Genomic DNA, 14,675 nt, shown 5'->3' with positions numbered 1-14,675 from the left:
ACTTGCATAAGTAGAGCCGTAACAAGCCATGGGGAGAAAAAATTCTCCTTTACAACAGTCAGCCCCATCTGCTTTGTAGAATTAATAGTATCTTGAAGATACACAACAGGGGGAAAAAGTCCCTTTGTCAACAGGCAGACTGATAAAGCTCAAGTGGATATAAAAATTGTGTATTTATTTCATTAGGGTGTTTTCTTCCTACAGCTGCCTAGTTCTAGACTTAAAAAAAATGAGAATAAAATTATTGTGTGTCTTCTAGAAGATACAGAGGTAGTAGAGGTATAATCATTGCAAAAGAATTTAAAGAAGAGTTTAGTATTTTCCAAAACCTTTTCACTGTTTAATATATACTTTCGTGAAACACAGCTTGAGAGATCCAGTGCCTAAGTTCTTCAACAATAGAAGTGTGGTTTAATCCTAGTATTAGAGAAGCCTACCAAAAACATCCTGAAAGAACATGTGTTCTTCCCCATGGTCTTCATGCCATCTTTAGGTCTGTTCTTTGACAAATTCCGTAATTGACTCCTTCTGTTCCCCATCTCAAGACAGGTGAGGGAGAGGTAAAGTCAGGCTGATGAGTAAGAGCAGTACAGTCAGGTAACTGTTTCAGAGGCTGCAAGTGCTCTTACAGAGGTCTGTTCTTTATGAACTCTGTGTGAAGAGCATAATAAAATTTGAAGATTGCTGATTTGCTCAGTTATTGCACACTGAGTATCTCCCTGAAGAGATCCTTCTTTTATCCCTCCACAAAAAAAAAAAAAAAAACAACCCCAAAAAAAAAAGCTGAAGAGTAGAGGTACCTGGAGGCCCTTGCTTGTCTTATTCTAACAACTTTCAGAATCTTAGAAATTGCATAAACGGTAGACTTGGACTAAAGTTCTAACTTTTAGGCAGAGACTTTGCGCAGAGGCAGCAAGAAGCTTTGTACCAGAGCTGGAAGTAGAAATAGAAAACAGGTTCCTGATTATTAAATTAGTGGTTCACTTAAAAGGTCTCTGTTCTCAGAGTATGGTCCTGTTTCCTGGGATGATGCTCCATCTGGTGGTGAATGAATAAAGAACGTTACCACAATGCAAGAGCCTCTTCTTGAGGCTTTTAATGTTAAGCCAAAGAATATTATGCAAATACGGACTGAATTTGCCCTTCCTAGTATAGGTAGGAGTGCTTGTTTTCTTTGGTGCATTTCATGCTCATGTTTCACTACTGATTGTATTGGGGAGCTCTGGTTCCATGGCTAAAAGCCAAGGAATTTACTTCCTCTACAAGTGCTACAGACAAGTTTAGGTTCACCTGAGAATGCTTTGCTGTCACCATGAGCTGTCTCAGAAGAATATTTACAATAAAGAAATAAAGCAACTTTATAAAAACAAATTAAAAAATCCCCTGCATAATTAGAATTTTGACTGCTTGCTGTGAATTTTTTATCTGTTTCTGTATAAGCCAGCAGCAACACATGCACTTTGTTGCTTGCTGTATTTTTAATTTTTTCTCTGGGCATGGTGATGAGGTGAGGGCAGACCTAAAAACAGGTAGGGCCCTTGTGAAAAGAATCTCCACTGTAACTAACAATTCCTGTTGGCTTGGAAAGGAAAACTATTGGGAAAATGTCCCAAAATGGAGGGAAATACATCTACCCCGTCATGGTTATGAGTGGCATGGAAGGGTATGATTAGCCTCAAAGCCTAATGATCAGTAGACAGGGTTTTTTCTTGTTTTGGTTTTTTTGGGTTTGTTTGTTTGTTTGTTGTGTTGTTTGTTTGGTTTTTTTTTTAACAGGTTTTCTTTAAAACCTGACCTCGCTAGTAGCTAGAAACCGGGAAGGGGGAAAATACTCTAAATGTAGAAGGATCATTACAAAATAATTACATTACATCGAGGTTGTTATTATTACAGGCATTACATCTCTGGACGTACCTGGGGAAATGGATTTTAGTATTTTGTGGGGAGGGAGGAATTTTATATATATATACACATATATATATATACACATATATATATGTTAAAGGCATAATAGATGAATGTATGTATTGGATCTTTGTTTCTCCTCAGATTTACTACTGAACTGCTTCTACATAATCCTTTTCTCCCATGGTGTTGAGGTAAAACGTATTGTTGGGGAACAGATTAGAAAACCCCGTAGTTTCTTACATTAAATTTCCTTAGACAAATGGAATGCCTGTTTCCTCAAGCATTCTAGCTAGTGATCATATGATAGGATCTCACAGAGCTAGTGAAAATCAGCAGTGAAAATACTGATACTCAGGGGGGATAGAGTCTTCCCTTCATGGAAAGAAAAGTAATTTACAATGATGCTCTCAAGCACATGCCACATTCAGTCAGCTCAGAGACAACACCTGCTAAACCCACAGTGGCTACAGCACTGGGAGGAGTTCTTAATCCACACTACTGAATTAGTCAAACCCCATACAATTACATATTTTCATTTACAGCCTTAATGACGAGCTGGGGGAAGAGCAGCCACAACGTTAATACTGGACTTACTGATCCCACCCACTAGTCCGGCGTGTCTGGCTTCCTAAAGCCCAAACAACAATCTCACCAGCATCTGGAATAACTGGAATGCAGGTTTGGTCAGAACAAAAGTAGCCTGTTGTAACTAGAGAAGATTGAGCAGCAGAGAGACAGCCTCTGCCCAAACAGGACCCTGGGGTTTAAATACCTTTAGTTATATGACTCGCTCTTCACCAAACCATGTCAGATAGTGAGGGCCTTAGAAAGTTGCAACAAGGAATAGTGACATGAGGGTTATTTCACAGAGGGCAGCTCTGGCCAGTCAGATGAGGAAGCTATAGATAGTACCTCTTTTTTTACAAATAAATCACTCTTTTGTTAATTAAATTGTGCTGCTACAGTGAGGCTGTTAGGTCATGCAGACACATATTCCCTAACCCTGACACCTTGCAAAGGCCTATGAAGTGTAAATTACTTCCTCACTAGGCAGATGCTTCCTTAGAAGTGTGAGAAGCTGAGTAATGACCACTCCCAGCCTCCATTTGGTCCTTGTGTCTCTTCTGATGCACTCCTATCGCCAACTATGCGAGGCATCTGCCATCTGTGTGACAAAATACCATATCCTACAGCAGAATTTGACAGGTCACACAGAATCATCCTAATGACTCATTCTGATGAGGGAGTTCAGCCTGGCCCTCTGTTAACTTCCCTCATTGCTGCTTCTCCACAAACATATGTCTTCAAGAAAATTAAGCCTTTAGTCAAGCGGGAGACTTAAGTTTTTCAGGGCTTGGGTCTGTTCCGTGGCTTCTAGGAAATAACCGTGAGCTTTGTTCCATAAATTACCTGGGGGAGAATTAATTTTACTCTTCAAAAGCTATTCTTACATGGCTTTCCTGGTTTCATCAGTCTGTTTTCCTCCTCTTCTGGGCCCCAGGTTGAGCTCCTACCTTTTATTCCTTGAGTCCCTCTGCTTTTATGCAAGGGAAGAGTTCATTTTAAGCTGAGGCAGAAATGACACGGTGTCATTGAGCAGGCTCAAAGGACTGAGTTTCCATTCTCAGGACAAGTGTCAACCTTAGGTACTTGATAAAGGACTCCTTAAAGGCTTCATTCCCCAGTCAATGAAACCAATATAAACTTATTTTCATGACAGTGGTCTGGGAACAGGTCTTAGTCATTGGTTACAGAAAGTAACTTACAAAAGCAAGTTCTATTGTTCAAAATAGTATTTCTTGATTGTCTTGGTTTGAAAGACAGGTGTCTGCCAAGGACAGCAGGAGCCACCCCCAATGTAACCCCCTTCCCTCCCAATTATTATCATTTTGAAATTAAGGGGCTCTCAGGCAAGGATATGAGCAATAGGAATAACAGTTCTTTACTATTTTTTATAAATATATAGGGGGGTGTGTGTGTGTGTGTGTGTGCATAACAAGGCAAACAAACAACAACAACTCTGGCAGTAACAGCAATCACAAACCCAGTCCCAGCCTTCTCGGCTGTCAGGCCCTTTCCCCTCGGGTGCAGTTCCACTCGCAGCCGGCAGGGGCGCTGGCGGCTCCCGGTGAGCAGGGCAGGTGCGATGGTTCCCCCGCGGCTGCAGGGGGCGCTCCGGAGCGAGCTCGGGGAGCGCGCGGCACCAGTGCCCTGGGATCCCGGGGAGGGATGGGACAAAGGCTTCACAAACCCCTGGGCAGCTGATCCCGATGTCCAGCCGGACCCTCGGGAACAGTAGGCTGGAACAGCAGGGAGGAGCACAAATCCCGGGTGGCAGAAGAGATGTATCGAACTCTGGAGCTGCAGCAGAAACCCCAGGAGGTCTCAGCAGGCAGGGCGTGCGGGGCTACAGTGTAGCAAAGGCTTGAAGCAACAGCGGGGGCAGAGTGGCCCTGGCCCGGCTCCCAGCGCAGCCACTCCTGTGAGCATGCTCCACTCACGGTAGAAGGAAGGCAGCAGAAAGCAGAAGCCTGCAGCGCTGACAAACTGTCCACAACGATGGCAGCCCTCCTCTCCCTCCAAACTCCGGGAGAAGAAGAGAGCTAGGGGCTGGACCCAACCCCTTCTTCCCAGTTCAAATCTTGCAGCATCCCCAACCACACAAGCGCAAACAAACGTGAAAGCGAGTAGCTAGTTGGACCCTTCCGCCTGTGGCCAGGTCTTTTGTCTCTCTGAAGTACTCAGTAATTTGTTCCCCTAGCAATACGTATGCGGAAAATTCTTAAAAAGGATATAAAAGGAGAACTCCTAAAACCCCAACACTGATCAAACTAATCTAGTGAAGAGAAGGGCCAGCTGAAACTCACCTGTGAGATATCTGGGCACGTGTGGCTGAAGCCATCTCACTAGCAGAAACTGCACTCGTCATGAGAACCACTCAGACCACCCCAAAATCCTATGAATTTATGAGCAAATGTGACAGCCTTTGGGGGCAGTAACCTAGACAGCATTAGCAGACACCCCACGTCTGTTTCTAAGAGAAACAAGATTTTACTCTCTTATTACTGGGAATAATTCTTCCAGCAGAGCCAAAGTTCTCAAAGATTCCTCTTCATTACAATTTCATACAGGAAAATAGTTAAAGACAGCTACTCCAAGATTAAGCTCAATAGTGTCTTACTGCCAAAGAAGGAAATACTGCTGTACCATTTATATGAGCTGGGGACAGGAATAGTGGTTGTCCACAAAGAGAAAGAACTTACAGTGCAAGTACCAGCAGGAAAACCATCAGCATATTCACATCTGCCTGATCACCCTTCAAATGAGGTAAAGAAAGAAAAACTGTATTTGTTTTGTGTACAACTCCCTAAAGCACCACACAAGTATGACACAGTGCTGCCATTTTTCATCTTGTAATTTTTTCCACTTTAAATGCAGTTTCAAAAAAGTATTTCTACATGGAACACTGATTTCTTGTTGCAGCCAAGCATGTCTGTTAAATAAGCCAACATGCAGACAAGTTGTTTCCATTGGTTTTAATTTTAAATACTGTTCAAGAGTAATATAAAAGTTACTAGTTTGTCTATTTAGACTAATCGTTGTTTGAGTTTTCCCCCCTCCCCCCAGAAATCTTCAGCAGAGTTACTTGATGCATCTTTCTGGTAACGCTTTAGAAATAACTCCAAATGACAGAATTTAAGCTTATGTTTTCCAAAAGAGAGGGTTCTGTGTCAGACGTCTCTGGAAGTTCTCATACCTAGAAAAAATAACAAAAAACCAACTAAAAAATAACAGCTACTACATATAAAATTGTCTTTTTTAAAAAGGGTACAAATAATTTAGTCTATGCAGAGAACATGATAAACTACATCTACTTCACATCAGGACATTAGTAAATCCAAAATCCATTTGCGTAATCAAGAATATTTACAGTTAGACTAGTGTATTTCAACAAGATTGACAAGATAATGACAGCAGTATCCCAGAGGAGTATTCAAGCGTAGTAAAATTGTAAGTGAACTTAGACTGGATATGAGGAGAAATTTCCTCACTGAAAGGGTTGTCAAGTACTGGAAGTGGTGGAGTCACCTTCCTTAGTGGTGTTTAAAAGATGTGTGGACATGTTTTATTGGCCCTGGGCTAGGGGTGCACTTGGCAGCAGGAGGTGAATGGTTGGACTCCGTCATAAAGGTCTATGAATTTATAAGTGGCTGTTTTATGCATGACATTTTTTGGGCTAGGAAATCAAAGTCTGGGCAGGTAAAAGTGTGAATCTGAGGCTGAATGGTAACGTTTTAATAAAATCAAATGAGGAAATATAATTCTCTAACACATAATGCAAACATGTATGCACACACGCTGTCCTAATTTCACTTTCCATACTCGAAGCAAACCATAAACAAACTGAGCATCAGAATTCACTGTTGACATACAGTGATGAAATAGGCACAATATACAATTTCTGTGCTTTTCTAAAAGAAAAAGAAAAAAATAAGACTATAGGCTTCGAGCCACAAAAGTTAAAAACCCACTTTTAATCCTCACAAACCCAAAATGTAAGGAATCAAAAGGTACTGTTCTCCTACACCTCAGTTCACAGCCCAACTCAAATGAGAAAAGAGTCTGAAGGGTTTTAAACCCACTCAGCCTCACCCAGGCACTGACAAGTTACATCAGAGACTTTACCCACACATGTTCATGGAGTTTGTAGTTACCTTCAAAACACAAGGGATCTGCATCAAATTACACTCCCAAACAAAACATACGGCTCACATCAACTGCTTGCATATTCATGAGATCTGTACTAATGATAAAACTATTCAGCCAGCCTAAAATACCGATTTGAAAAGGGCTTAAGTTAATACTGCAGAGGCTAAATAAATAAGGCCAAACTGATAGGAAAGACATTTTCAGATACCCTAAAGGATTGCCTGCAGTTCACAATTTATCTCCAGACTACACCCCAGACAGTTATTAAACCAGTCCCTGGAAAACAACTCTCAGAGGGACTTGTGCATTTACTCTCAAGGATCTTGGGTGACAGAACCAGGTCAGTTACGAACATGATTTCATCACCTCTCACATACTCATAAGTAAGGCAACTATGCTGGAACTATGTCTAGGAAGAGACAAGTAAAACAAATAAGCACAAATTGACCAAGTACCAGTGTGTTCTGTCCTCCCACAACTCCAGAGCATTTGCATTATCAGCAGCACAGTTCAAATGCACATATGTCAAAGGCAACTTTTTTAGAACCAAAAAAGCTTAATTGGTTGCATAGCACTTTTCTAACAAAAAAAAAAAGCTGACAAATAAATACAAAAACAGTGGGCAGGACCTCTCTATACTAGAAATAAACAACAACAATTTTACACACTTTTGCATCATCTCACTGAATTGCATGACAGTAGTTCAGTGCTTAGAAATGAGGGTCTAATGCCTAGAAAAAAACATTTGTTACTAGAGATCATTGCCATTACCATTTCAGAACTACATTTGCAGGAATGAAAGCTTCAGAAGGATTTGGGGTCATCTGTGCCTGAGTAACAGCAAACGAGGAAGCAAAGTTATAGAAGTTATCCAACATCTTCTGAGTGAACTGAAAAAAAAGAAGAGACATTTTAAGGAAGTTCTTTCTTCAATTTGAATTTTTGTGTGAAAGTTTAACAGATATACAGCTTCTATATGAAGTAATTTTAGCATTGTCATCTAAAACACAGTGGGAAATTGGATATAGTCTAGAGACATATGTTTTAAATTGATCAAAACATCCTATGTTTCACTCTTGCCCTCAGATCTATCCAGCATCCAGAAATCATTTTAGGAGTCTTCACTTGCCCTCTCCCTGCTCAATTTCATCCAGCTGGACAAAAAGCTGGACAAACAGCTTTGGTAAGAACATTTTCTGTTTGTGACAAAGTGACAAGAGCTGTGCCTCTCCTCAAAATTAAATCATCGGACAAATTCCAGACTGGGCCAAAGCTGCCATTCCAGCTCCCAGAAAAACACTTTTTGTTAAACCATTGGAAAAGTCTGCAATCTGTCTAGTTACAACTCATCAGACTCCAGTGACAGGGCAATTTCCTTCAGCATTCCCCACACAAGGGCTGCTGTCCTGGCATCTTTTACCACAAGATATTGTGGGGAAAACACCTAAAGAATGCACAGGGCACTCCTAAACTGTAGGACTAGGAAAGCAAAAGAGTGAAAGGCCAAAAAATAGCAAGCCCTATGTGCAGAGGATGCGGTTGTAGGACATTCCCAGCCAGTCTAAAAATACACAAGTCTACGGGTACCTCCTTATTTCCCCTATTCTTTTTTTTTTTTAAAAGTTATGCCTTGTTTGGATGGGAGAACAAGCAATTTTCATATAGAAAATTTAATAGACAGTGAAATGATGCAGGAAAACAGAGCCTGAGTTAATATATGTACAGTCTTGTGCTCCCCTCTGACAAAAGGAGCAGAAGAAATAATATCCCCGAACCCTACTCTCAATCTCACCCCACTCACATGCAGAACTCTACAGTTTTGTCCTACCTTTAACTTTATATACATAAAAAAGACATATTCAATAATAAATCTTCATAAAACCTTACTAAAAATGTAATACGAGAGTAACTCCTTAACTTGAGGTAGCAACAGATGACTGTGCCATTAAAAAAATACTTTTATTGCTATAATGTAGCAGTTCCAAAGAGCTGATGTCAAATATTAAATGAAAGCCATTAGTTATTCACAAATATACTCCCAGTCATATATGCCCTTCCTCTGCAAACCCTCAAAGGTCTCCTTCAACTTTGACCTCACACATTTTCTCTGTAGGAGTAAGTACTACTTCAGCCTTTGGGTCAACTGCATTCCTTGAAGGCAATTACAATTTCAGTTAAGTTAGATGCTCTTTTTTAATAGAAAAAAATCACTTAACTGAAAATAATGTTTGTAAAAATGTTATGCAATCATGAGGTGTTTTCTTTTTTTTCTTTAAATAATACTGCCAGAAAAATCCACGAACCACCTTGCAAATGACCTGACGTGGCACGTTATTCCTCATAACTTAACTACTCCTGTGGTAAAAATTGGTGGAATCAGAAGTATTATTTAGGTGTCCTTTGCCCCTAACAACTCCAGAAAAGGTCAATTAACTGTACTATACAAAAACAGCTGTTGGTCAACTCCTAGTCATGCTAGTCATGGTAACTTTCTCCAAGAGACATTACCTATCTGGAGCTACAATGTGTATAAACTGCCAAAGAACATCAGCTACAGTATCAGGATTACTGTACAATTACCAGTCTCCCTCAGCAAGCACCTGGAAGGAAAGTGAGAACGTAAAAAAAGCCTGAAGAAAAGCCTCACCAGCTGCTGAAATGTTTAAAGAAAATGCCAGAGCCATCAGTGTTAGGGAAATCAAGACCCACCATGCAGGTCTAGCTTGCCTTGGACTGCTGTTAGACTGCCAATTAACTGCCAGAGCTGGTTGAGGACTTCCAGAGGTTCAAACCAATGGACAGGCTGGGTTAAAAAATGGCACATATTGTAGCCCAAGGCCTGATGCACAGGGAAGGCACTGGGGGAAAAAAAAAACTTTCTGTGGGAAAGGGCATAATTCTATAATTCTGCAGAGCTACATTAGAAGGATTTCTATAGGGAAGTGGAACAGCTGGATATCTATCTGCATCCATGCCCACATTTGCCTTAACTTGTGAGTAATTTTTGACCATCCCTGCAAGTCTACGTACTGACATTTCAGCACCTACCGATCACCAAAGATCCACTCTCTCTTACATGTATTTAGTCGTAGCTGCTCCTATAAGGACGTATCATAAATAATTTTACAGTAGAGTGACACTGACACAACTGAATTTCTTGGCCTCATGCCACTGAGCATGCAAATTCCAGTCTTTTACAGGAGACAGTTTTTCAGTGTAAGAAAAAGCAATTTCACAGCATTAAAGCATCCAACCAAATCATTTGACAATTATTAGGTTGGTTACAATCCTACTGCCACCCACAGCAGCTTCCCCTACCCACTCCCCAATTAGTCCTTCAGAGGCTCAGTTCTTGAGACTTTCATAGTACAGAGAATTTCTGAAAACAGAATGTCCAGGCTACCTCTGTGAATGAATCTACTGATGACACAGCAGCACTTGCAACAGGAGTCTGCTGGGCCAGGTTCTCCAGCAGTTCCACCGAGATTCCAATCTGAGCTACTGATGGCGTCTGTGGGAGGTTCATGGCACCAAAGGGATGTTGACTTCCCTTCCCTGAAAGCACCATGAACAGCGCTCATTAGGTTTGGCACATATGTAAAGGCTGTGTAACTTAAACCACCATGTTTCTCCTGCAGAAGGTATTCCCCAGCTCCCACCAGAGGGGTCTCCCTATCTCAGAAATACAGAAAAACAGGCACAAGTACACACAAGCACAACAGATGGAACGGTGTGATTGGTACATTTAAAAAGCACAACAGATCACAAGGAAATGTCTAAAAAACAGAAAAGACTTTAAAGCTCCCTGTGAAGTAAATGGATTCAAGAGGAAATATGACCAGTTAGTGAAAGACAGCAGAACCTTTCTCTACAGGAAGCAAGCTTTTAATTCACATTTTGGCAATTGCAGATAAACTGGAAACATGCAGCACTGCTGAAGTTGTTTGATTCACTCATTAAAACCAGGTTCTATTGAAGCTGTTTGTGCTCTGAAAAAGTAGAGTATACTAGTTTAAGATCCCTCTGACTCAGCCCCAGGTCTCCTCTGAACTGCTATAACCTACCAAAAGCAGCAAAGGTCAAAGAAATAGTCATGGAACAGAAAGGCCTTTGACTTCGCAAGTGCCACAGAGAAAACAAGGAACCCCCCAAATTGCATGCCACTCACACAGGCATCATCCCAGCCCTCTGCCCTCACTTCTGACCTTTCTCAACCCATACTTTCAGACCCAGCTTCAGCCAAGGTCTCTGCAACAAGGACAGACATTCAGAGTCACTTAAATCATGTACTCTTCTGTCAGCACCTCTAAATGAAAATGCAGCAAAAGGTCTGCGGGACCACCATGCTATCAGTACACAAACACTAATACTGCACCTGTGTTTGTGGGAACACAATAATCAAGTACCCTCTTAACACAGAGGCAATGTTTCAGCAGCACTCTGACCTCTTACTAGCAGGAGAAAGCAAACCTAATCAAGAGCTGTCCTGTAGACCAGTCAGCACTATCTTGAGCTGCAAGAAAGGCTAATGGAGATCAAAAGCACCATCTGACTTAGTTCCACTAAGATCTAAAGCACCATCTGACTTAGTCAAAAACTCAGCCAGCAAAAACAGTTTGACAAGTTGAACTGAGATCAAGACTGAAGACCTCAGGAACTTGACCATTCCTCTGCAGAGACACAAGGCACAAAGAAGCAAACAGCCAACCCATATCGAAAGGACATTTACAAACTCAGCACCCTTTTCAATTGAAGTGCTTACTTCTCACTCCAGAGCCTACAACTGCAATATAGTACCACCTTATGAGTCAAGTACTCCTATTGAAATGTTACTTTACACAAGGTAAGAAGAGAGTTCATCTCCTGACATGCTATTTAGTACTTCTTCTGAGAAATGTCATTGTTGTTTGATCTCAGCATTTGCTGTTGATAGATTCTTGCTTGATACAAGCTATCAGAAACCAAGTATCGAGGTCATTATTAAAGTATCCCAATAGCAACAAAGCTGGTACAAGTTTTGCATCTTGTAGCATCTTCACCTGAGAAGCAGACGTTACAATAAAAATGTAACATCCTCAAGCAACACTAAGTTGCATCCATTACAATGTATGATTACTTTAGACAGTCATGATCCAAACAATAAAACACATCCATTCCATTCACTTTGCATGAACTCCCATGGAACCATGGGCCTGGAAAGATGTCTGCCTAAAAGGGTGAAATAAAAGCATCCACTGCCATCCTTACACCAGCAGAAATACACTCCACATTATCCATGCTTGGCTCTTGCAATTAGCATTCCAAACCTTACAAAAAACAGAACGTTAATCAGTACTGAAATACAAGCTCTGGTTTTTGCACTCAGACCCTACACTCTCCAACACATTACATCACAGCAGAGCAACTGCTATCAGAAAAGTATTTTTCCACCCATTTCTTTCCCTTCATTGAACCCTTAATTCAGTGATTGAGCCTTCATTGCCTTTGAGCCCAATCACAACAAAACCCTTATGCATGTGTAGGCCTCAAATGCAGACATCATATTAGAGCATAAACAGCATCACAGCACAAAAGTCTGTCATGGAAAAGGCTATCCTGTGACTCTGATCCCGCTTGTGAACATACTTCCAGTAAGGGTGCAAAATAGAAGTCCAAACTTTGTTTTCTATTTCTACCACTCCTTCAGGCACAACTGAACACCAAAAACCCTTACAATTCCAAGGCAGGGAGCATTTCTAAGCCCCTTCTTTATGCATAAACAAATGAAACTCTGCTACAACCACTGCTTCCCAGGGAGCTGACAGGGACACACCTTTGGTCCTCTCAACAAGGTATTAAACCCAAAATGCAGAGTTCAAGTATCACTAACGTCTCTCAAAGATTCCAGCTCTCTGTTACATAGTCCTCTCCATCTCAAAATTGTTTATGGCCATGGAAACTTAAGATTGTCAGAGATAAGCTGCAGACAACGATGGGAACGGCAGAGCTCTCTGCTGCTCAAATCAAACACAGCAGCACCTCAAGGCACTGCAAATGTGTTCAACTATGTCACTGAGTTCTTCCTCGAGAGCAGCCCTTACTTGGAAATTATGGCTAATCATGCAAAAAGCATCTGAAAATGCATTTTCTTCCAAAGCTGTGTCTCAGAGCATACATCAGCAAATCTTTCAAGCATGAGAAACATATGCCAAAAGCACTGGTGATATGCTTTACTGTTGCACTAACCACACAGCTTTGGGATATGCAAAATAACATCCCCCCAAACTCTCCCTGTGGTTGCTCCCTCTTCTGAAGAAAGCCCAAATTTTTGAGGAATGTGTATGATCAGAATTCATTTTGCTCTTCAGCTTGAGAGCCCTTATCTCATACCATACTGCCACATCCAGGACTGACTCAAAAGAAAGCATGCCTGCCATGCTAGGAATGAAAACATTACAGCACAACAACCTCAACGCTTAATTAAACAGATTCAAGTTAAAGATGCAGACTACTCCCAAGCCTAAAAAAGATGTGTACTGCTTTATCATTGTATCACTTTAAGCTGCTTGACTGATGTATCTCTCCCTTTCATATGACAAAGGTGTGCCTTTGGAATGTGTCACCATTTTTATAATGCACATAGCAACCCCCTCACATATTTAGGAAAACACACACACAGACACCCCCCCTACTCAACATACCGAAAGTACTAAAACATTTGGAAACCTGCATTCCAATGAGGACATCCACTACTGAACAATTCTATAGCGCAACTGCCGCTGGCTGGGTAGTGCCAGCTGTCAGAAATCACTGCCAGGCTCTACTCCCTGCAAAACCTGCCTGTGCTACAAAGAATACAATTGCTTAGCAGAAGAAGCAGAAAGAAAATGCTGCTGGCATGTCTAGACAAATGCCTAAAAATATGCTAAGGAAGTTACAGGATCCTTTTTCCTCAGGTTCTCTATACAGAAGCACCAAAACACGTCCAGTCTGCTTAAAGGAATTTCCAGATCAACACCACACACAAGAGAAGACGACAAGAAATTTCACAAGGAACAGTAACACGCAGACAGACTTCCATGAAGCTGACAGGCTGCTTCTAGTACATCTGCTCAGAACTATCTGAAAACACTGAGTTTTTTGTTTCTTGAGCTTCTTTGAAAAAAAGTAGCTTTTTGTTCAAAGCAGCCTTCACACATGGATCCCTTATGCATTCAGGAACACATCTGTTTCACTGATTTCTATGTTCTACCAGTCTTACCAGATTTCAGACCAGAAATTTTGAAGATGGCACTTGGCTTCTCATTAGTGACAAACCCCAGCAGCTGCCACACTGCCATCCCACTCTGGTCTGGGTAACAAAAATAGACAGATCCTCCCATTCCATCTGGAAATGGTATAGTTCCCAGCATGAAGACCACTACATGGTTGATGTTTTCATAGTCTGGTAGATCAAATACAAATTTGTCTTCAGCCACTTGTTGGGGTGCAGCTTGTACCTAAAGAGAACAAAACCTTTATTAGTATTAACACGTTTTCCATCTTCATCTGTAACTGTGAATTTCCTTTCACAGAAATACACCTAAAGAGGTACATAACAAAAGGTGAGGAACATACTAGCCTAAAGAGCAAATAGCCAGATAAAAGCCAAACACAGCAGAAGAACAACTGAAAAAAATACTACCAGAAAGACACAACAGTCTTGTTCTACCTGCACTGAACACATATCCCACCCGGGACTACAGGATCAGAATACCTTCGCTCCCCATGTGCGTAGGAGGAAAATAGGGTGCAGAAGAGGTTGCCAAGTCACTAAGAAGTGGCTGTTGACCACCTGGCTGGCACAACCCCAGGATCATGGACACCTGTTCACATAGGAAATACAATAGACCTTGAGAAAGGCAGCAGAAGGATGGCTGAATGCCAGAGCAAAAGATACCCTCTTCTTTACCCGAGATGCCACATCCTTGCAGCCAAGGCACAATCTAGCCTTAAAAAGCTTCTTTTAAGCTCCCAGCTTGTCTCTGAGGAGACAACATTGACAGGGGGATGGCAAGCGCCTGCCGGCAAGGACGCTC

General features: G+C 41.4%; 1 protein-coding gene across 3 annotated transcripts in view; it reads right to left on the bottom strand.

Annotated features, from left to right (window-relative positions):
* Positions 1 to 5,429: 5,429 nt before the first annotated feature.
* Positions 5,430 to 14,675, bottom strand: part of HIKESHI (Hikeshi, heat shock protein nuclear import factor) — a 9,441-nt gene continuing 195 nt past the window's right edge. For 2 of the 3 annotated variants that reach the window (XM_017735987.1, XM_017735985.1), the window contains exons 2-5: positions 13,859 to 14,096; positions 10,022 to 10,173; positions 7,390 to 7,508; positions 5,430 to 5,665 (exon numbers count right to left, since the gene is read on the bottom strand). In XM_017735987.1, coding sequence (XP_017591476.1) covers positions 5,611 to 5,665; positions 7,390 to 7,508; positions 10,022 to 10,173; positions 13,859 to 14,009 — 477 coding nt within the window. In that variant the 5' untranslated portion in view covers positions 14,010 to 14,096 and the 3' untranslated portion in view covers positions 5,430 to 5,610. Of the gene's footprint in view, positions 5,666 to 7,389; positions 7,509 to 10,021; positions 10,174 to 13,858; positions 14,097 to 14,353; positions 14,463 to 14,548 lie in introns of all 3 variants that reach the window. The other variant, XM_017735988.1, reaches the window with a different exon arrangement.

Source organism: Corvus brachyrhynchos, unplaced genomic scaffold (genome assembly GCF_000691975.1).
Source record: "Corvus brachyrhynchos isolate BGI_N302 unplaced genomic scaffold, ASM69197v1 scaffold44, whole genome shotgun sequence".
In the NCBI taxonomy this organism is placed as follows: domain Eukaryota; kingdom Metazoa; phylum Chordata; class Aves; order Passeriformes; family Corvidae; genus Corvus; species Corvus brachyrhynchos.
The sequence above is the reverse complement of the archived record's forward strand: the minus strand, read 5'-3'. Positions and strand labels throughout refer to the sequence as shown.